Raw genomic sequence first — 19,720 nt, 5'->3', positions numbered from 1 at the left:
AACATGATGTCACTGAGGTGACCACTGAACTACAACATGACGTCACTGAGGTGACCACCGAACTACAACATGATGTCACTGAGGTGACCACCGAACTACAACATGATGTCACTGAGGTGACCACTGAACTACAACATGACGTCACTGAGGTGACCACTGAACTACAACATGATGTCACTGAGGTGACCACCGAACTACAACATGACGTCACTGAGGTGACCACCGAACTACAACATGATGTCACTGAGGTGACCACTGAACTACAACATGACGTCACTGAGGTGACCACCGAACTACAACATGATGTCACTGAGGTGACCACTGAACTACAACATGATGTCACTGAGGTGACCACCGAACTACAACATGACGTCACTGAGGTGACCACCGAACTACAACATGACGTCACTGAGGTGACCACCGAACTACAACATGACGTCACTGAGGTGACCACCGAACTACAACATGATGTCACTGAGGTGACCACCCGAACTACAACATGATGTCACTGAGGTGACCACCGAACTACAACATGATGTCACTGAGGTGACCACTGAACTACAACATGACGTCACTGAGGTGACCACCGAACTACAACATGATGTCACTGAGGTGACCACTGAACTACAACATGACGTCACTGAGGTGACCACCGAACTACAACATGATGTCACTGAGGTGACCACCGAACTACAACATGATGTCACTGAGGTGACCACCGAACTACAACATGATGTCACTGAGGTGACCACCGAACTACAACATGACGTCACTGAGGTGACCACTGAACTACAACATGACGTCACTGAGGTGACCACTGAACTACAACATGACGTCACTGAGGTGACCACCGAACTACAACATGACGTCACTGAGGTGACCACTGAACTACAACATGACGTCAATGAGGTGACCACCGAACTACAACATGACGTCACTGAGGTGACCACTGAACTACAACATGACGTCACTGAGCCGCTGTGGTAAATTATATACCATTCACCATACAAACATAACCAAAATACTGGAGAGCCAGGAGAGAATTGTGAGACGGCAGCAGACAGAGTAAGATGTTCCTTGATGTTTATTTCGACAACACAGCATACAGCAAAGCATGGCATAGGCTCCTCCAGCCTCACGGCCTCGGATCGACTGACCCAGTGTTCACATTTTCATCTGATTATAAAGAGTTACAAATACACATAGCTCCAGACAGCTGGCCACTGGCCACCCCCTAGATAGGTAGAGACCCTTTGAACCATTTACCCTTTGAACAACTGTCTCAGATACAACACATGTAAATGTCCTTTGGGTGTTTCCCAGGAACTAAACTCAAGACAAAAGGCACCGACTACAGTATAATCAAGCCATCACACCCCAGGGGTCCCGAGCCAAGGGCCTTGAAATGAAAACAAGATCTCGGACCGACACCTCTGATGGCAGGATGCAAAATAAGCACACATTACTTAGAATTATGGATAGAATTTGGTTCCAGGATTCCACACCGCGGTGAAGAGCAAACCACCGCCACCGCCCCAGCCCTTCTCTCTGTTTTTACTCACCACCGCTCAACGTTATTTCATCTCCGGTGGTCACCTCACCACCGGAGCGGTGGTCACCTCACCACCGAAAATCCAGACTATGAATGAGCCTTAAGTCTACGTTTTCACCATGTGTGTGTGTGTGTGTGGGTGCGTGTGCGTGCGTGCGTGCGTGTGTGTGTGTGTGTGTGCATGCGTGTGCGTGTGTGTGTGTGTGCGTGCGTGCGTGCGTGCGTGCGTGCGTGCGTGCGTGCGTGCGTGCGTGCGTGTGTGCGTGCGTCAGAATCATAGTTTTACAAGTCAAAATGTGTCCATTTATTCTACTGTTACCATCTTGCTTACTGTAAATCTCTCTGGATTAATGCCTAATTGTCTAGCATGAAGAAAGACAGACGTCCTTCTGGTTGCCCGGGGCGACAGAGAGACAGACGTCCTTCTGGTTGCCCGGGGCGACAGAGAGACAGACGTCCTTCTGGTTGCCCGGGGCGACACACTGCCTCCGGTCCTCCTCAGAATGTGCTCGGTTCCACATCAGTGAAGACGGCTGGAGAAAAGCACCACAGTCCTTCCTCCCTCTGACCTCTACCTTTCCTCTGGACACAGACACCTCTGGCTCCTGCTCTGTGTTCACCTCTCACAAACTGTCCCTGCCGTAGAGACACCTCTGGCTCCTGCTTAATAAAGGTTGTTTGGACAATCAGCTACCTCAAGTCAAGACCTGCAGGGTCCATATGGTCTGTAGTGTACATACATGTATATAAACATACACATACATGTATATACATGTCACATACACATGTCATATACACACACATTTTTATAACATTATAACATCATGGAATAGTTTACGCTTGAAATTATTATTATATAGTTTTAATTGTGATTCTTTCCTACATTATGAAATAGAAATATTAATATGTGGTTATGAAATGAATGATTAAATTGTGTCACTGACTTAACTTGCTTTAACTGAGTAATGCAGGAGTACATTGAGTCAACATGATCCAATAATGTTTTAATGAAGGAGTACATTGAGTCAACATGATCCAATAATGTTTTAATGAAGGAGTACATTGAGTCAACATGATCCAATAATGTTTTAATGAAGGAGTACATTGAGTCAACATGATCCAATAATGTTTTAATGAAGGAGTACATTGAGTCAACATGATCCAATAATGTTTTAACCCATTTTGGGCGGGAACCCCTGTTGGTGTTTTAAGCATTATGTTATACTTTAGCTATTGAGAAAATAGCAGATCTACAAGCCGAGTGGCGCGCTACGAGCTTGTAGATCTGCTATCTTTGAAAAATAGTTAAAATGTGGCGCAAATCATTGAATATATATTTCAGAGCGAACATTTTTAACTAAAATATTTGCTTCTGGGGGGTCCCTGGAACTACATATTTTGAGATGGTGGTCTGTGGCCCAATAGAGATAATTCTGGGGTACTTCACATGAAAAAGGTTGAGCAGCACTGACATAGAAACATAGGTTTTTCAGAAAGATGTTAGGATTTAGAAGCCTTTTTTTAATAAAACTCAGTCCAAAATTGGTTAATGAAGGAGTACATTGAGTCAACATGATCCAATAATGTGTTTCTATCGCATTTACTATGGAGGTGGTTCTCAAAATGGAGTCCAGGGACCCCCAGGGGTCCTTGAGGGGGTAACAATGGGGGTCCACAGTCAAATTACTGTATCCAATTTGAACCAATATTGTCTATTTAAAAAACGAACAATAAAAAATGGTGCACAATAAATACATTTGTTTTGATTAGGAAGAAGTGCCTGATGAGCTTTGAAACACAATGATTGATGATACATGGGAGGGGTTTCCATTGATTGATTGATTGATTGATTGGAGTAGCAGTGAGAATTGCAGTTTTCAGGTCATTACAAAATCTGCTAAGAGGATAAAACCAGAAAAGACACCTTCAATTAATTAATCAGTATTTTTGAATTGCATGTTTTTAGGGGTCTTTAAATATTAAAACAACAGATATCTGGATTCTGGTGTAAAGTTTAAAATGTTATTATTCAGTCAACAGCAGCACTATGTCGACATTTTATGTCAGAAATAAAACCATAAGCTGACGTCACGTCACCAGTGTTAGTGCTCACATCCGGTGTAGAGCCCGCCCTACTGGATCCGGTAGTTGTGCCGCACACACACATGGACGCACTGTTTCCGTTTCCGCTCTGTGACCAGACCGGATGCTATCCCAGTCTAACAGGAGGAAACTAGTGTTGCCAGGTCTGCCTATTATAAGCGACTTGTTCTAATGTAAAGTTACTTTTAAATATTGTTAGTATAGTTGCTGTTTTTTGGGTCTTGTTTCTAAGGCCCTTTATTATAAACAAGTGTAATGCTTTATTGGTGTCGTCCACTCACAGTTTTGATTGATTGATTGAAGAATTTATTAACAGTTTGCAGAATTACAGTACATTTCAAGCACAAACAATACAAAGGCTGTTAACTGTGAGTGGACGACCCAATTAAGCATTACACTTGTTTCCAACAGGGTCCACCATGTTCAAATCATCAAAACATTTAGAGACGTACAAATAGACACTTCTATAGACAGAGCAGGAATTCATCAAAAAGGAGGTAAAAAGGGAAAATAAATATATACAGTGAGGGGAAAGAAGGGGGGGGCGGGGGGGGGGATTCAGATTTTACGGGGGCCAGTTTCGAATTGCAGACATCCGTAGGTGCCCTTTGAGAGCGGTTTTGAAGGAGTCAAGGGATTCGCATGTCTTAATGACAGTTGGTAGGGCGTTCCACATTTTGGTGGCATAGGAGCGAAAAGAATTTAGTCCCTTGTTTGTGCCGAATCTGGGTTGTACATGGTTCGTTGCACTCCCTCTGGTGTTGTGGGTGTGGACTTCGTTAACATTAAGGAAGTATCTAGACAGGTACATGGGTATCTTGGTGGTGTATCGAATCTTGTGGACCAGACCCATTGCAAGATGCTGTACTCTGTCGTCGACCCTAAGCCATTCCAGCCTGTCGAAGTGGGCAGGGGTGAGGTGGGTTCGGGGGGCTAGATCAAGTAGGAGCCTGACCAGTTTGTTTTGGGAAGTCTGGAGCCTGGTTTTAAGGGCCTTTGAGGTGCTGTGGTACCAGGAGGTGCATGCATAGTCAAAGAAACCCTGTACAAGGGCTCCTGTTAAGGTCTTCAAGGTGTTTTTGTTGACCAGTGAGGAGATCCTGTAGAGGAATCTTGTTCTATGGTTGACTTTTTTGATTACGTTGGTGGCCATTTTATCACCGGAAAGATTAGCCTCCAGGATGGAACCTAGGTAGGTAATTTCATCTTTACGTGTGATAACATTGTCACCCACTCTAACCAAGAAGCCATTTGCCTTGCCATTTGCCTTGCTGAGATTACTAATAGAGAGTTAACAGTTTTTGTATTGAGTTGTGCTTGAAATGTACTGGAATTCAATCAAAGTGTACTTTGTTTATTGGTCTTGTTTCTAAACTCTAAAGTGTAGTTGTTTATTTGGTCTGAGCCTTTTGCAGCCCCCAAAATAATACTATTTGAACTGGCACCCGATGTAGTATGGACCTAGCCTGGATCCAGCCCAAAGACCCCGCCCACTCTCTGAGCTACAGTCTGATAATCAGGCTAGTATGGACCCCCCAACATACTCACATTTGAACTCAGGGACCCCCAACATAATGACATTTGAACTCAGGGACCCCCAACATAATGACATTTGAACTGGGGACCCCCAACATAATGACATTTGAACTGGGGACCCCCAACATAATGACATTTGAACTGGGGACCCCCAACATAAGGACATTTGAACTGGGGACCCCCAACATAATGACATTTGAACTCAGGGACCCCCAACATAATGACATTTGAACTCAGGGACCCCCAACATAATGACATTTGAACTGGGGACCCCCCAACATAATGACATTTGAACTCAGGGACCCCCCAACATACTCACATTTGAACTCAGGGACCCCCAACATAATGATATTTGAACTCAGGGACCCCCAACATAATGACATTTGAACTGGGGACCCCCAACATAATGACATTTGAAGTGGGGACCCCCAACATAATGACATTTGAACTGGGGACCCCCAACATACTCACATTTGAACTCAGGGACCCCCCAACATAATGACATTTGAACTGGGGACCCCCAACATAAGGACATTTGAACTGGGGACCCCCAACATAATGACATTTGAACTGGGGACCCCCAACATAATGACATTTGAACTCAGGGACCCCCAACATAATGACATTTGAACTCAGGGACCCCCAACATAATGACATTTGAACTGGGGACCCCCAACATAATGACATTTGAACTGGGGACCCCCAACATAATGACATTTGAACTCAGGGACCCCCAACATAATGACATTTGAACTCAGGGACCCCCAACATAATGACATTTGAACTCAGGGACCCCCAACATAATGACATTTGAACTCAGGGACCCCCAACATAATGACATTTGAACTGGGGACCCCCCAACATAATGACATTTGCACTCAGGGACCCCCCAACATAATGACATTTGAACTCAGGGACCCCCAACATAATGACATTTGAACTCAGGGACCCCCAACATAATGACATTTGAACTCAGGGACCCCCAACATAATGACATTTGAACTGGGGACCCCCCAACATAATGACATTTGAACTCAGGGACCCCCAACATAATGACATTTGAACTCAGGGACCCCTAACATAATGACATTTGAACTGGGGACCCCCCAACATAATGACATTTGAACTCAGGGACCCCCAACATAATGACATTTGAACTCAGGGACCCCCAACATAATGACATTTGAACTGCAGGGGACCCCCAACATAATGACATTTGAACTGGGGACCCCCAACATAATGACATTTGAACTGGGGACCCCCAACATAATGACATTTGAACTCAGGGACCCCCAACATAATGACATTTGAACTGGGGACCCCCAACATAATGACATTTGAACTCAGGGACCCCCAACATAATGACATTTGAACTGGGGACCCCCAACATAATGACATTTGAACTCAGGGACCCCCAACATAATGACATTTGAACTGGGGACCCCCAACATAATGACATTTGAACTCAGGGACCCCCAACATAATGACATTTGAACTCAGGGACCCCCAACATAATGACATTTGAACTGGGGACCCCCCAACATAATGACATTTGAACTCAGGGACCCCCCAACATAATGACATTTGAACTCAGGGACCCCCAACATAATGACATTTGAACTCAGGGACCCCCAACATAATGACATTTGAACTCAGGGACCCCCAACATAATGACATTTGAACTCAGGGACCCCCAACATAATGACATTTGAACTCAGGGACCCCCAACATAATGACATTTGAACTCAGGGACCCCCAACATAATGACATTTGAACTCAGGGACCCCCAACATACTGACATTTGAACTCAGGGACCCCCAACATAATGACATTTGAACTCAGGGACCCCCAACATAATGACATTTGAACTGGGGACCCCCAACATAATGACATTTGAACTCAGGGACCCCCAACATAATGACATTTGAACTCAGGGACCCCCCAACATAATGACATTTGAACTCAGGGACCCCCAACATAATGACATTTGAACTCAGGGACCCCCCAACATAATGACATTTGAACTCAGGGACCCCCAACATAATGACATTTGAACTCAGGGACCCCCAACATAATGACATTTGAACTCAGGGACCCCCAACATAATGACATTTGAACTGGGGACCCCCAACATAATGACATTTGAACTCAGGGACCCCCAACATAATGACATTTGAACTGGGGACCCCCCAACATAATGACATTTGAACTGGGGACCCCAACATAATGACATTTGAACTCAGGGACCCCCCAACATAATGACATTTGAACTCAGGGACCCCCAACATAATGACATTTGAACTCAGGGACCCCCAACATAATGACATTTGAACTCAGGGACCCCCAACATAATGACATTTGAACTGGGGACCCCCCAACATAATGACATTTGAACTGGGGATCCCCAACATAATGACATTTGAACTGGGGACCCCCAACTTAATGACATTTGAACTCAGGGACCCCCAACATAATGACATTTGAACTCAGGGACCCCCAACATAATGACATTTGAACTGGGGACCCCCAACATAATCACATTTTATTTTGAACTCAGGGACCCCCGCATAATAATATTTCAACGTGTTTTCTGGGACCTGCTTGTTTCTCTCACGCAAACCCAAACCTGGCGCCCCTGGAGGAGGAAGCGTCCCAGCATGCAGTTCGGTTTGTAGCGGCAACGACAGGACGGCGCAGCGCGTGGACTTTATTTAACTAACGAATGAAATAAACCTTAACGAAAATAAATAAAGAGACACAACCAGCTTTTATTAGCGTCAATTAACGTAATTAACAGAACCGTTAATAAGGAAAACGTCACAGCGGAGAGAAAGACAACAACAACAACAACAACAACATCATGTCTCTGGTTTGTGCCAGTAAGTAGAAACTAGCCTGATGTGGCTAACGCTCTTAGCATCCATTCATCTTGCATAATGTGTTTTAATTAATCCATTAGTGTGTATGTGGTGATTAATTAGTGTTTGTGTTAATTAACAGACAGCACCCTGTTAGCATGCTGTGGCTAACGCTGTTAGCATCCATGCTGTGTGTTCATTTTACACAATGAGGTTGATTCGTATTATTGTTTGTGTTCATGCACGACTCTTTATGTGGGGTCCGGGGGGTCCCTGAGGAAGTTCCAGGGGGTTCGGTGACCCCCAAGGGTCATTGAGGGAGTTCCAGGGGGTCCGGGGACCCCCAGGGGTCATTGAGGGAGTTCCAGGGGGACCGGGGACCCCCATGGGGTCCTTGAGGGAGTTCCAGGGGGTCCGGTCCCTGAGGGAGTTCCAGGGGGTCCCCAGCTAAATTATAGTTTGGAACCAAATGGACCCTTACAGGCCTGTAACTCAGAGTGTAACACATGTACATTTGTACACTCTCAGAGTTAAATTAACATTGATTTTACTACAATATAAATTGAGGGTCCCAGAGATAGAAATGCCATTAAATGGGGGTCCGTAGACTAATGCATGTCAAACTGGGGGTCCTTGACACTAAATGGGTTGAGAATCACTGCTAGAGCAGTACAAATCTTCTCTTATGGGGGTCCCTGGCATGTCTCTTCTAATGGGGGTCCCTGGCATAGCTTTGTTTCCCTCCGCTGGATAATTAGTGTAATTTTGGGGGTCCTTGACATGAAAAGGTTTGGGAACCACTGCTTTAATGCAGACCTATAGTTAGCCCCTTTAGACCTATAGTTAGCCCCTTTCGGCACCCTTTAGACCTATAGTTAGCCCCTTAGACCCCCCTAGACCCTAGACCCCTTAGACCCCCCTAGACCTATAGTTAGCCCCTTTAGACCTATAGTTAGCCCCTTAGACCCCCCTAGACCCTAGACCCCTTAGACCCCCCTAGACCTATAGTTAGCCCCTTTAGTTAGCCCCTTTAGTTAGCCCCTTTAGCAGACCTATAGTTAGCCCCTTTAGCAGACCTATAGTTAGCCCCTTTAGTTAGCCCCTTTAGCAGACCTATAGTTAGCCCCCCCTCACAGACCTATAGTTAGCCCCTTTAGTTAGCCCCTTTAGCAGACCTATAGTTAGCCCCCCCTCACAGACCTATAGTTAGCCCCTTTAGTTAGCCCCTTTAGCAGACCTATAGTTAGCCCCCCCTCACAGACCTATAGTTAGCCCCTTTAGTTAGCCCCTTTAGTTAGCCCCTTTAGCAGACCTATAGTTAGCCCCCCCTCACAGACCTATAGTTAGCCCCTTTCGGCACCCTCGGTTAAGCTTTATTATTTAATCATTGGTATTGGCAGACCTATAGTTAGCCCCTTTAGTTAGCCCCTTTAGCAGACCTATAGTTAGCCCCTTTCGGCACCCTCGGTTAAGCTTTTCTGAAGTTCGGACACGCAGGGTCCCTGAGTGCTTATTCCACTCTCCATGGGAGGCAGATGTACATACCCTCCGTTCACGCCGTGCGGTGCTCCGCTTGAGTGTTGGTGAGATGGTTCAAAGATGCATAAAGCGGCTAGTGAGAGCAAGTCCTGTGTGGCCGTGTCATCACTTCTACACCTGTATACATCTCCACCAAATACACAGACAGACACAACCCGTTACACAGGATGTTTATAATGTTGGTGGGAGGCGGGACATGGGAAGAGAGGAAGAGAGAATTTTAGAGCAGCCAAAACTTCAAAAAAAGATTCAAAATACTTAACGGCATCGGCGCTTAATGCCATTTCATACACGTTGCGGTGGTCTCCTATAGCCGCTTTATGCATCTTTGAAACATCTCACCAACACTCAAGCGGAGCGCCGCACGGCGTGAACGGAGGGTATGTACATCTGCCTCCCATGGAGAGTGCAATAAGCACTCAGGGACCCTGGGGTAAGCGACGTCCGAACTTCAGAAAAGCTTAACCGAGGGTCATAGACGTCATGACAAATGTGATGAGGTCAGCACAAAATGTGATGAGGTCAACACATTTGGGCACATTTGGGCAATTAAGTGGCTGGCAATATGTGCCCTATTGATTCTCAAAGTCTCATGTATAAATAAATATGATATTTTGTGTTGGATGAATACGTGTGTGTGTGTGTGCGGGGGGGGGGGGGGGGGGGGGGGCTGCATGAGTGATGCTATTCTCTTTAGTCTTTCTGTTGATTGACAGATTAATTAGTGTCTCTGTGTTACCGTAATTACAGTCTCTAACGAGGTATTAATTGTTAATCAACAGTCTCTAACGAGGTATTAATGAGGCCTAGTTCACACCTACACAACAAATGTTTGGTCCGTGTGTGATGCCTGATTGCTTTTTGATTGCTGCTCCAATTCATTTTCGATGGGAGTCACATGGTTTGACCAAACATTTTTGTTTGATGAGGGGGGAGCAATCATTAATCAGCGATCAAACACAAATGTTTGATCAAACCATGTGACTCCCATTGGAAAAGCATTGTGGTGGCCCAAAAAAACAAAAACGACCAAACATTGCTTGATTGGTGTTTGGTACGTGTGAATGAGGCCTGAGTGTTTGTTTAATCAACAGTCTCTAACGAGGTATTAATGAGTGTGTGTTTAATCAACAGTCTCTAACGAGGTATTAATGAGTGTGTGTTTAATCAACAGTCTCTAACGAGGTATTAATGAGTGTGTGTTTAATCAACAGTCTCTAACGAGGTATTAATGAGTGTGTGTTTAATCAACAGTCTCTAACGAGGTATTAATGAGTGTGTGTTTAATCAACAGTCTCTAACGAGGTATTAATGAGTGTGTGTTTAATCAACAGTCTCTAACGAGGTAATAATGAGTGTTTGTTTAATCAACAGTCTCTAACGAGGTAATAATGAGTGTGTGTTTAATCAACAGTCTCTAACGAGGTCCCGGAGCATCCCTGCGTGTCTCCGGTCTCCAACCAGGTGTTTGAACGACGACTGATAGAGAAATACATCGTAGAGAACGGAACCGACCCCATGAACGGACAGCCTCTCTCTGAGGAGCAGCTCATTGATATTAAAGGTTATTATTATTATGATGAACGGACAGCCTCTCTCTGAGGAGCAGCTCATTGATATTAAAGGTTATTATTATTATTATTATGATGAACGGACAGCCTCTCTCTGAGGAGCAGCTCATTGATATTAAAGGTTATTATTATTATGATGAACGGACAGCCTCTCTCTGAGGAGCAGCTCATTGATATTAAAGGTTATTATTATTATTATGATGATGATGAACGGACAGCCTCTCTCTGAGGAGCAGCTCATTGATATTAAAGGTTATTATTATTATGATGAACGGACAGCCTCTCTCTGAGGAGCAGCTCATTGATATTAAAGGTTATTATTATTATTATTATTATGATGAACGGACAGCCTCTCTCTGAGGAGCAGCTCATTGATATTAAAGGTTATTATTATTATTATTATGATGAACGGACAGCCTCTCTCTGAGGAGCAGCTCATTGATATTAAAGGTTATTATTATTATTATTATGATGAACGGACAGCCTCTCTCTGAGGAGCAGCTCATTGATATTAAAGGTTATTATTATTATTATTATGATGAACGGACAGCCTCTCTCTGAGGAGCAGCTCATTGATATTAAAGGTTATTATTATTATTATTATGATGAACGGACAGCCTCTCTCTGAGGAGCAGCTCATTGATATTAAAGGTTATTATTATGATGATGATGATGAACGGACAGCCTCTCTCTGAGGAGCAGCTCATTGATATTAAAGGTTATTATTATTATGATGAACGGACAGCCTCTCTCTGAGGAGCAGCTCATTGATATTAAAGGTACTTTATTATTACTATTACTATTACTATTACTATTACTATTATTATTATTATTACTACTACTACTACTACTATTAATATTATTATTATTCCATTCAGGACGGGAACCCCTTTTGGTGTATTAAGCTTTAATGTTATACTTTAGCTTTTGAAAAATAGCAGATCTACAAGCTCGTAGTGCGGCACTCGGTGCCGCACTACGAGCTTGTAGATCTGCTGTAGATCTGCTGGTCTCTATACTGCCTCCCCCTGGCCAGCCGGGGCACCTGATGGAGGAACTGGTCTCTATACTGCCTCCCCCTTGCCAGCCAGGGCACCTGATGGAGGGGAAAGGAACTGGTCTCTATACTGCCTCCCCCTTGCCAGCCAGGGTACCTGATGGAGGGGAAAGGAACTGGTCTCTATACTGCCTCCCCCTGGCCAGCCGGGGCACCTGATGGAGGGGAAAGGAACTGGTCTCTATACTGCCTCCCCCTGGCCAGCCGGGGCACCTGATGGAGGGGAAAGGAACTGGTTGGAATAACGTGTTCCTTCCACACGCTACGTCCAACCGGGTAAACTCCCCCCTGTTAGGTGAAAAGAAGCAGCTTGGACTCCTCATGCACTGAAGGAAGCATGAGGTCAGTCCGTTGCTCTCCCCAGGTTGGCAGAGGGAGAGTAGAGCCCAGGATTACATTAGATAATAAATTAATTGATTAGTTAATTAGATAATTGACACTGTGTGGAAAAAAATGGGTTGAAAAATCGTGGGATGAAAAAGAAGGCTCATTGTTGTTGTTTCCTCAGTCTCTCATCCAATCATATTGTACTTCCTGTATTCCCTCAGTCTCTCATCCAATCAGACCCAAGGCTCCATCGGCCACCAGTATCCCTGCTATCCTCAAGTCCCTCCAAGATGAGTGGGTGAGTCTTTTATTGTGAAGGATGTCTTTTATTGTGAAGTATTCAAGATGAGTGGGTGAGTCTTTTATTGTGAAGGATGTCTTTTATTGTGAAGTATTCAAGATGAGTGGGTGAGTCCTTTATTGTGAAGGATGAGTCTTTTATTGTGAAGTATTCACGGTGAGTGGGTGAGTCTTTTATTGTGAAGGATGAGTCTTTTATTGTGAAGTATTCACGGTGAGTGGGTGAGTCTTTTATTGTGAAGGTGTGCAGGGGTTGACAGTAACGGTTGCCCGATTTGCCCGGGGCAAGTAAAAAACAAGAAATGATGACATTCGTCATATTATTACCAGCAGCTTTTATATTTGCGGCGGTGGTGGTCCACAGTAAAATAAAATAGCAGATCTACAAGCTCCCAACGTGTGAAGATATGAATATGATGCAGTGTGAGCTTGTAGATTTTAACTATGCATTTTTGATTATTATATATTTTGTAAAGGAATGGTTTTGGTCATACAAGGTTTTCACCTGACTATCAGTATCAGTCAGTTTGACCAGATTGCATTCAAATTGGCTATGAGGTTTCCACTTGACAGCACTCACGCAGTTGGTTTGATTGACACCCGAACACATTGACATGTCAATGTTTCCTAAAACGAGAGTCGAAAATTTTGTAGAGTAGGCTACGGGCTGTGTGGAGGTCCCCGAGGAGTTCGGCGTGGGGCGGAAGGGGTCCACGGTACTATGCGTGGGATTTCGCGAGTACAGTCACTGAGACTCAAATGTGTTACTGGCTGTTACCCATTAAATCAGCGAGTCTGCTGCCACGTTTTAGCAGCGCTCCGCTGTTATCTGCCCCCTCAATGTCGTAACTGTTATCTGCCCCCTCAATGTCGTAACTGTTGTATTAGTTGGTTCTGGGACAGGTTGAAGCCCTTTTATCTGCCCTTAGGGTCAATGACCGTGTATTTTATACTGCATATATTGTAATATTAATGTTTTCCAGGGCGCGGTGATGCTCCACACTGTTATTTAAAGGTTATATTTCATATTGATGTGTTTAGTTATTTACTATCTAGATCTCTGCTGTCGGGAGGAAACCTCATAACTCCAAAATGTTCAGGAAATGAAAAATATACATTTTCAGGAAATATAGAAAACCTTATTTTTAAAACAAAGCAATACAGCCTCATCAAAGTTGGTGTTGTAACTTTATATACCATGGGAAGAGGAGAGGGGGTGGAGTTAGTTGCTTTAGCAGACCGTTTGAGGGTCCAATGGAGTCGAGAGGTTTTGTCCAAAGCACTTTTTACTACTTTCCATTGGTTCAATATGTTCGAAACAACACACAGACGTAAAGGGTGTTCAATAGCACTGATTTATGAAACAACACACAGACGTAAAGGGTGTTCAATAGCACTGATTTATGAAACAACACACAGACGTAAAGGGTGTTCAATAGCACTGATTTATGAAACAACACACAGACGTAAAGGGTGTTCAATAGCACTGATTTACGAAACAACACACAGACGTAAAGGGTGTTCAATAGCACTGATTTATGAAACAACACACAGACGTAAAGGGTGTTCAATAGCACTGATTTATGAAACAACACACAGACGTAAAGGGTGTTCAATAGCACTGATTTATGAAACAACACACAGACGTAAAGGGTGTTCAATAGCACTGATTTATGAAACAACACACAGACGTAAAGGGTGTTCAATAGCACTGATTTATGAAACAACACACAGACGTAAAGGGTGTTCAATAGCACTGATTTATGAAACAACACACAGACGTAAAGGGGGTTCAATAGCACTGATTTATGAAACAACACACAGACGTAAAGGTGAGCACTGATTTATGCAAAAAATAATAATAATAATAATAAACTCACAAATGGAGTTATGAGGATTCCTCCCGACAGCAACGATATATAAAGGTTATATTTCATATTTATATGTATAGTTATTTACTATATATAAAGCTTATATTTCATATTTATATTTATAGTTATTTACTATATATAAAGGTTATATTTCATATTTATGTATATATTTATATGTTGTTTTCCAGGACGCGGTGATGCTCCACAGCTTCACGCTGCGCCAGCAGCTCCAGACGACGCGTCAGGAGTTATCTCACGCTCTGTACCAACACGATGCAGCCTGCAGGGTCATCGCTAGACTCACCAAGGAGGTGGCTGCTGCCAGAGAGGGTAAGACCACTAGGGGGCGCTAGTAGAGGGATGCCCACCTGCCCCTGGCAGCTAAATAAAACACTAGGGGTTGCCCACCTGCCCCTGGCAGCGAAAAAAAACACTAAGGGTTGCCCACCTGCCCCTGGCAGCAAAATAAAACACTAGGGGTTGCCCACCTGCCCCTGGCAGCGAAATAAAACACTAAGGGTTGCCCACCTGCCCCTGGCAGTGAAATAAAACACTAAGGGTTGCCCACCTGCCCCTGGCAGCGAAATAAAACACTAAGGGTTGCCCACCTGCCCCTGGCAGTGAAATAAAACACTAAGGGTTGCCCACCTGCCCCTGGCAGCTAAATAAAACACTAAGGGTTGCCCACCTGCCCCTGGCAGCGAAATAAAACACTAAGGGTTGCCCACCTGCCCCTGGCAGCTAAATAAAACACTAAGGGTTGCCCACCTGCCCTGGCAGCTAAATAAAACACTAAGGGTTGCCCACCGCTAAATAAAACACTAAGGGTTGCCCACCTGCCCCTGGCAGCTAAATAAAACACTAAGGGTTGCCCACCGCTAAATAAAACACTAAGGGTGGCCCACCGCTAAATAAAACACTAAGGGTTGCCCACCTGCCCTGGCAGCTAAATAAAACACTAAGGGTTGCCCACCTGCCCCTGGCAGCTAAATAAAACACTAAGGGTTGCCCACCTGCCCTGGCAGCTAAATAAAACACTAAGGGTTGCCCACCTGCCCCTGGCAGCTAAATAAAACACTAAGGGTTGCCCACCTGCCCCTGGCAGCTAAATAAAACACTAAGGGTCGCCCACCTGCCTACTGGCAGCTAAATAAAACACTAAGGGTTGCCTACCTGCCCCTGGCAGCTAAATAAAACACTAAGGGTTGCCCACCTGCCCCTGGCAGCTAAATAAAACACTAAGGGTTGCCCACCTGGCCCTGGCAGCTAAATAAAACACTAAGGGTTGCCCACCTGCCCCTGGCAGCTAAATAAAACACTAAGGGTTGCCCACCTGCCCTGGCAGCTAAATAAAACACTAAGGGTCGCCCACCTGCCTACTGGCAGCTAAATAAAACACTAAGGGTTGCCCACCTGCCCCTGGCAGCTAAATAAAACACTAAGGGTCGCCCACCTGCCTACTGGCAGCTAAATAAAACACTAAGGGTTGCCTACCTGCCCCTGGCAGCTAAATAAAACACTAAGGGTTGCCTACCTGCCCCTGGCAGCTAAATAAAACACTAAGGGTTGCCCACCTGCCCCTGGCAGCTAAATAAAACACTAAGGGTTGCCCACCTGGCCCTGGCAGCTAAATAAAACACTAAGGGTTGCCCACCTGCCCCTGGCAGTTAAATAAAACACTAATGGTCGCCCACCTGGCCCTGGCAGCTAAATAAAACACTAAGGGTTGCCCACCTGCCCCTGGCAGCTAAATAAAACACTAAGGGTTGCCCACCTGCCCCTGGCAGCTAAATAAAACACTAAGGGTTGCCCACCTGGCCCTGGCAGCTAAATAAAACACTAAGGGTTGCCCACCTGCCCCTGGCAGCTAAATAAAACACTAAGGGTCGCCCACCTGGCCCTGGCAGCTAAATAAAACACTAAGGGTTGCCCACCTGCCCCTGGCAGTTAAATAAATTATGTGATTCTTGAAGACTATTTCTATGTATGTGATGTATCACCATGTGTTGTTCTATCTCTATGTATGTGATGTATCACCATGTGTTGTTCTATCTCTATGTATGTGATGTATCACCATGTGGTGTTCTATCTCTATGTATGTGATGTATCACCATGTGTTGTTCTATCTCTATGTATGTGATGTATCACCATGTGTTGTTCTATCTCTATGTATGTGATGTATCACCATGTGTGATGCTTACTGTAAGTTATCTGGATTAAGAGCGTCTGATAAATGGCTACATTGTAAGTTGTATTTCTACAGCTCTATATAAAGGTGTTCTATGTGTTCTATTTCTACAGCTCTTGCTACTCTGAAGCCTCAAGCAGGATTGGTTGCACCGCAGGCTGTTCCCGCCTCCCAGCCCGCTGCAGTGGTGAGTTCACCTGTCAATCACACATAAAGCCCGCCTCCCAGCCCGTTCCGTTAGACCTTGCGTCTGAAAAGGCCGTTATTCTGTCAATCAATTAGTTACTACAGCTCCTGTCAATCAATTAGTTACTACAGCTCCTGTCAATCAATGAGTTACTACAGCTCCTGTCAATCAATTAGTTACTACAGCTCCTGTCAATCAATTAGTTACTACAGCTCCTGTCAATCAATTAGTTACTACAGCTCCTGTCAATCAATTAGTTACTACTGCTCCTGTCAATCAATTAGTTACTACAGCTCCTGTCAATCAATTAGTTACTACTGCTCCTGTCAATCAATTCGTTACTACAGCTCCTGTCAATCAATTAGTTACTACAGCTCCTGTCAATCAATTAGTTACTACAGCTCCTGTCAATCAATTAGTTACTACTGCTCCTGTCAATCAATTAGTTACTACAGCTCCTGTCAATCAATTAGTTACTACAGCTCCTGTCAATCAATTAGTTACTACAGCTCCTGTCAATCAATTCGTTACTACAGCTCCTGTCAATCAATTAGTTACTACTGCTCCTGTCAATCAATTCGTTACTACAGCTCCTGTCAATCAATTCGTTACTACAGCTCCTGTCAATCAATTAGTTACTACAGCTCCCCAAATCCCAGGAAGGAAGCTGCAATTTACGTTCACGAAAATTAAAGTTGCGCGACTCTAAAGACAAAACGGAAGTGAGGATGTCGGGAGGCTTTATATTTTACTCGTGATCAGAGCTTCCGTTGCTCCAGACTGTACGACAGAAGCATTTATATTTTACTCGTGATCAGAGCTTCCGTTGCTCCAGACTGTACGACAGAAGCATTTATATTTTACTCGTGATCAGAGCTTCCGTTGCTCCAGACTGTACGACGGAAGCATTTATATTTTACTCATAATCAGAGCTTCCGTTGCTCCAGACTGTACGACGGAAGCATTTATATTTTACTCGTGATCAGAGCTTCCGTTGCTCCAGACTGTACGACGGAAGCATTTATATTTTACTCATGATCAGAGCTTCCGTTGCTCCAGACTATATGACGGAAGCATTTATATTTTACTCGTGATCAGAGCTTCCGTTGCTCCAGAATGTACGACGGAAGCATTTATATTTTACTCATGATCAGAGCTTCCGTTGCTCCAGAATGTACGACGGAAGCATTTATATTTTACTCATGATCAAAGCTTCCGTTGCTCCAGACTGTACGACGGAAGCATTTATATTTTACTCGTGATCAGAGCTTCCGTTGCTCCAGACTGTATGACGGAAGCATTTATATTTTACTCATGATCAGAGCTTCCGTCGCTCCAGACTGTATGGCGGAAGCATTTATATTTTACTCGTGATCAGAGCTTCCGTTGCTCCAGAATGTATGACAGAAGCATTTATATTGTACCTGTCTTCTCCTCTCCACCAGGGGGCCGGAGGAGAACCCATGGAGGTCAGTGAGCAGGTTGGAATGACCCCGGAGATTGTTCAGAAGGTATGTTTATTTATTATGATCATGTAACAGTTTTTAACTTCTTGTTCTAATGATCATGTCATGAGTGTTTAACTTGTTACCATGTTGTTCTTAACTAGTTTAATGAGTGTTTAACTTGTTACCATGTTGTTCTTAACTAGTTTAATGAGTGTTTAACTTGTTACCATGTTCTTAACTAGTTTAATGAGTGTTTAACTTGTTACCATGTTGTTCTTAACTAGTTTAATGAGTGTTTAACTTGTTACCATGTTGTACTTAACTAGTTTAATGAGTGTTTAACTTGTTACCATGTTGTACTTAACTAGTTTAATGAGTGTTTAACTTGTTACCATGTTGTTCTTAACTAGTTTAATGAGTGTTTAACTTGTTACCATGTTGTACTTAACTAGTTTAATGAGTGTTTAACTTGTTACCATGTTGTACTTAACTAGTTTAATGAGTGTTTAACTTGTTACCATGTTGTTCTTAACTAGTTTAATGAGTGTTTAACTTGTTACCATGTTGTACTTAACTAGTTTAATGAGTGTTTAACTTGTTACCATGTTGTTCTTAACTAGTTTAATGAGTGTTTAACTTGTTACCATGTTGTTCTTAACTAGTTTAATGAGTGTTTAACTTGTTACCATGTTGTTCTTAACTAGTTTAATGAGTGTTTAACTTGTTACCATGTTGTACTTAACTAGTTTAATGAGTGTTTAACTTGTTACCATGTTGTACTTAACTAGTTTAATGAGTGTTTAACTTGTTACCATGTTGTTCTTAACTAGTTTAATGAGTGTTTAACTTGTTACCATGTTGTTCTTAACTAGTTTAATGAGTGTTTAACTTGTTACCATGTTGTTCTTAACTAGTTTAATGAGTGTTTAACTTGTTACCATGTTGTTCTTAACTAGTTTAATGAGTGTTTAACTTGTTACCATGTTGTTCTTAACTAGTTTAATGAGTGTTTAACTTGTTACCATGTTGTTCTTAACTAGTTTAATGAGTGTTTAACTTGTTACCATGTTGTTCTTAACTAGTTTAATGAGTGTTTAACTTGTTACCATGTTGTTCTTAACTAGTTTAATGAGTGTTTAACTTGTTACCATGTTGTTCTTAACTAGTTTAATGAGTGTTTAAC

General features: G+C 43.5%; 2 protein-coding genes across 2 annotated transcripts in view; both read left to right on the top strand.

Moving 5' to 3' along the window:
- LOC306917888 (uncharacterized protein) overlaps positions 1-3,162 on the top strand; it is a 12,794-nt gene extending 9,632 nt beyond the window's left edge. Inside the window, exon 8 of the mRNA XM_079530781.1 lies at positions 1,919-3,162. Within this exon, the coding sequence (XP_079386907.1) occupies positions 1,919-2,197 (279 nt within the window). The 3' untranslated portion in view covers positions 2,198-3,162. The remainder of the gene's footprint in view (positions 1-1,918) is intronic.
- Positions 3,163-7,812: 4,650 nt separating this feature from the next.
- The window catches only part of LOC306917893 (pre-mRNA-processing factor 19), a 30,620-nt gene continuing 18,712 nt past the window's right edge, over positions 7,813-19,720 (top strand). Inside the window, exons 1-6 of the mRNA XM_079530789.1 lie at positions 7,813-8,070; positions 11,003-11,152; positions 12,765-12,841; positions 14,903-15,044; positions 17,016-17,089; positions 18,535-18,600. Of these exons, the coding sequence (XP_079386915.1) occupies positions 8,052-8,070; positions 11,003-11,152; positions 12,765-12,841; positions 14,903-15,044; positions 17,016-17,089; positions 18,535-18,600 (528 nt within the window). The 5' untranslated portion in view covers positions 7,813-8,051. The remainder of the gene's footprint in view (positions 8,071-11,002; positions 11,153-12,764; positions 12,842-14,902; positions 15,045-17,015; positions 17,090-18,534; positions 18,601-19,720) is intronic.

The sequence above is a fragment of the Electrona antarctica genome, assembly GCF_951216825.1.
Source record: "Electrona antarctica genome assembly, contig: scaffold_73, whole genome shotgun sequence".
NCBI lineage: Eukaryota > Metazoa > Chordata > Actinopteri > Myctophiformes > Myctophidae > Electrona > Electrona antarctica.
Note: the sequence above shows the minus strand (reverse complement) of the source record. Positions and strands in the feature narration are given on the sequence as shown.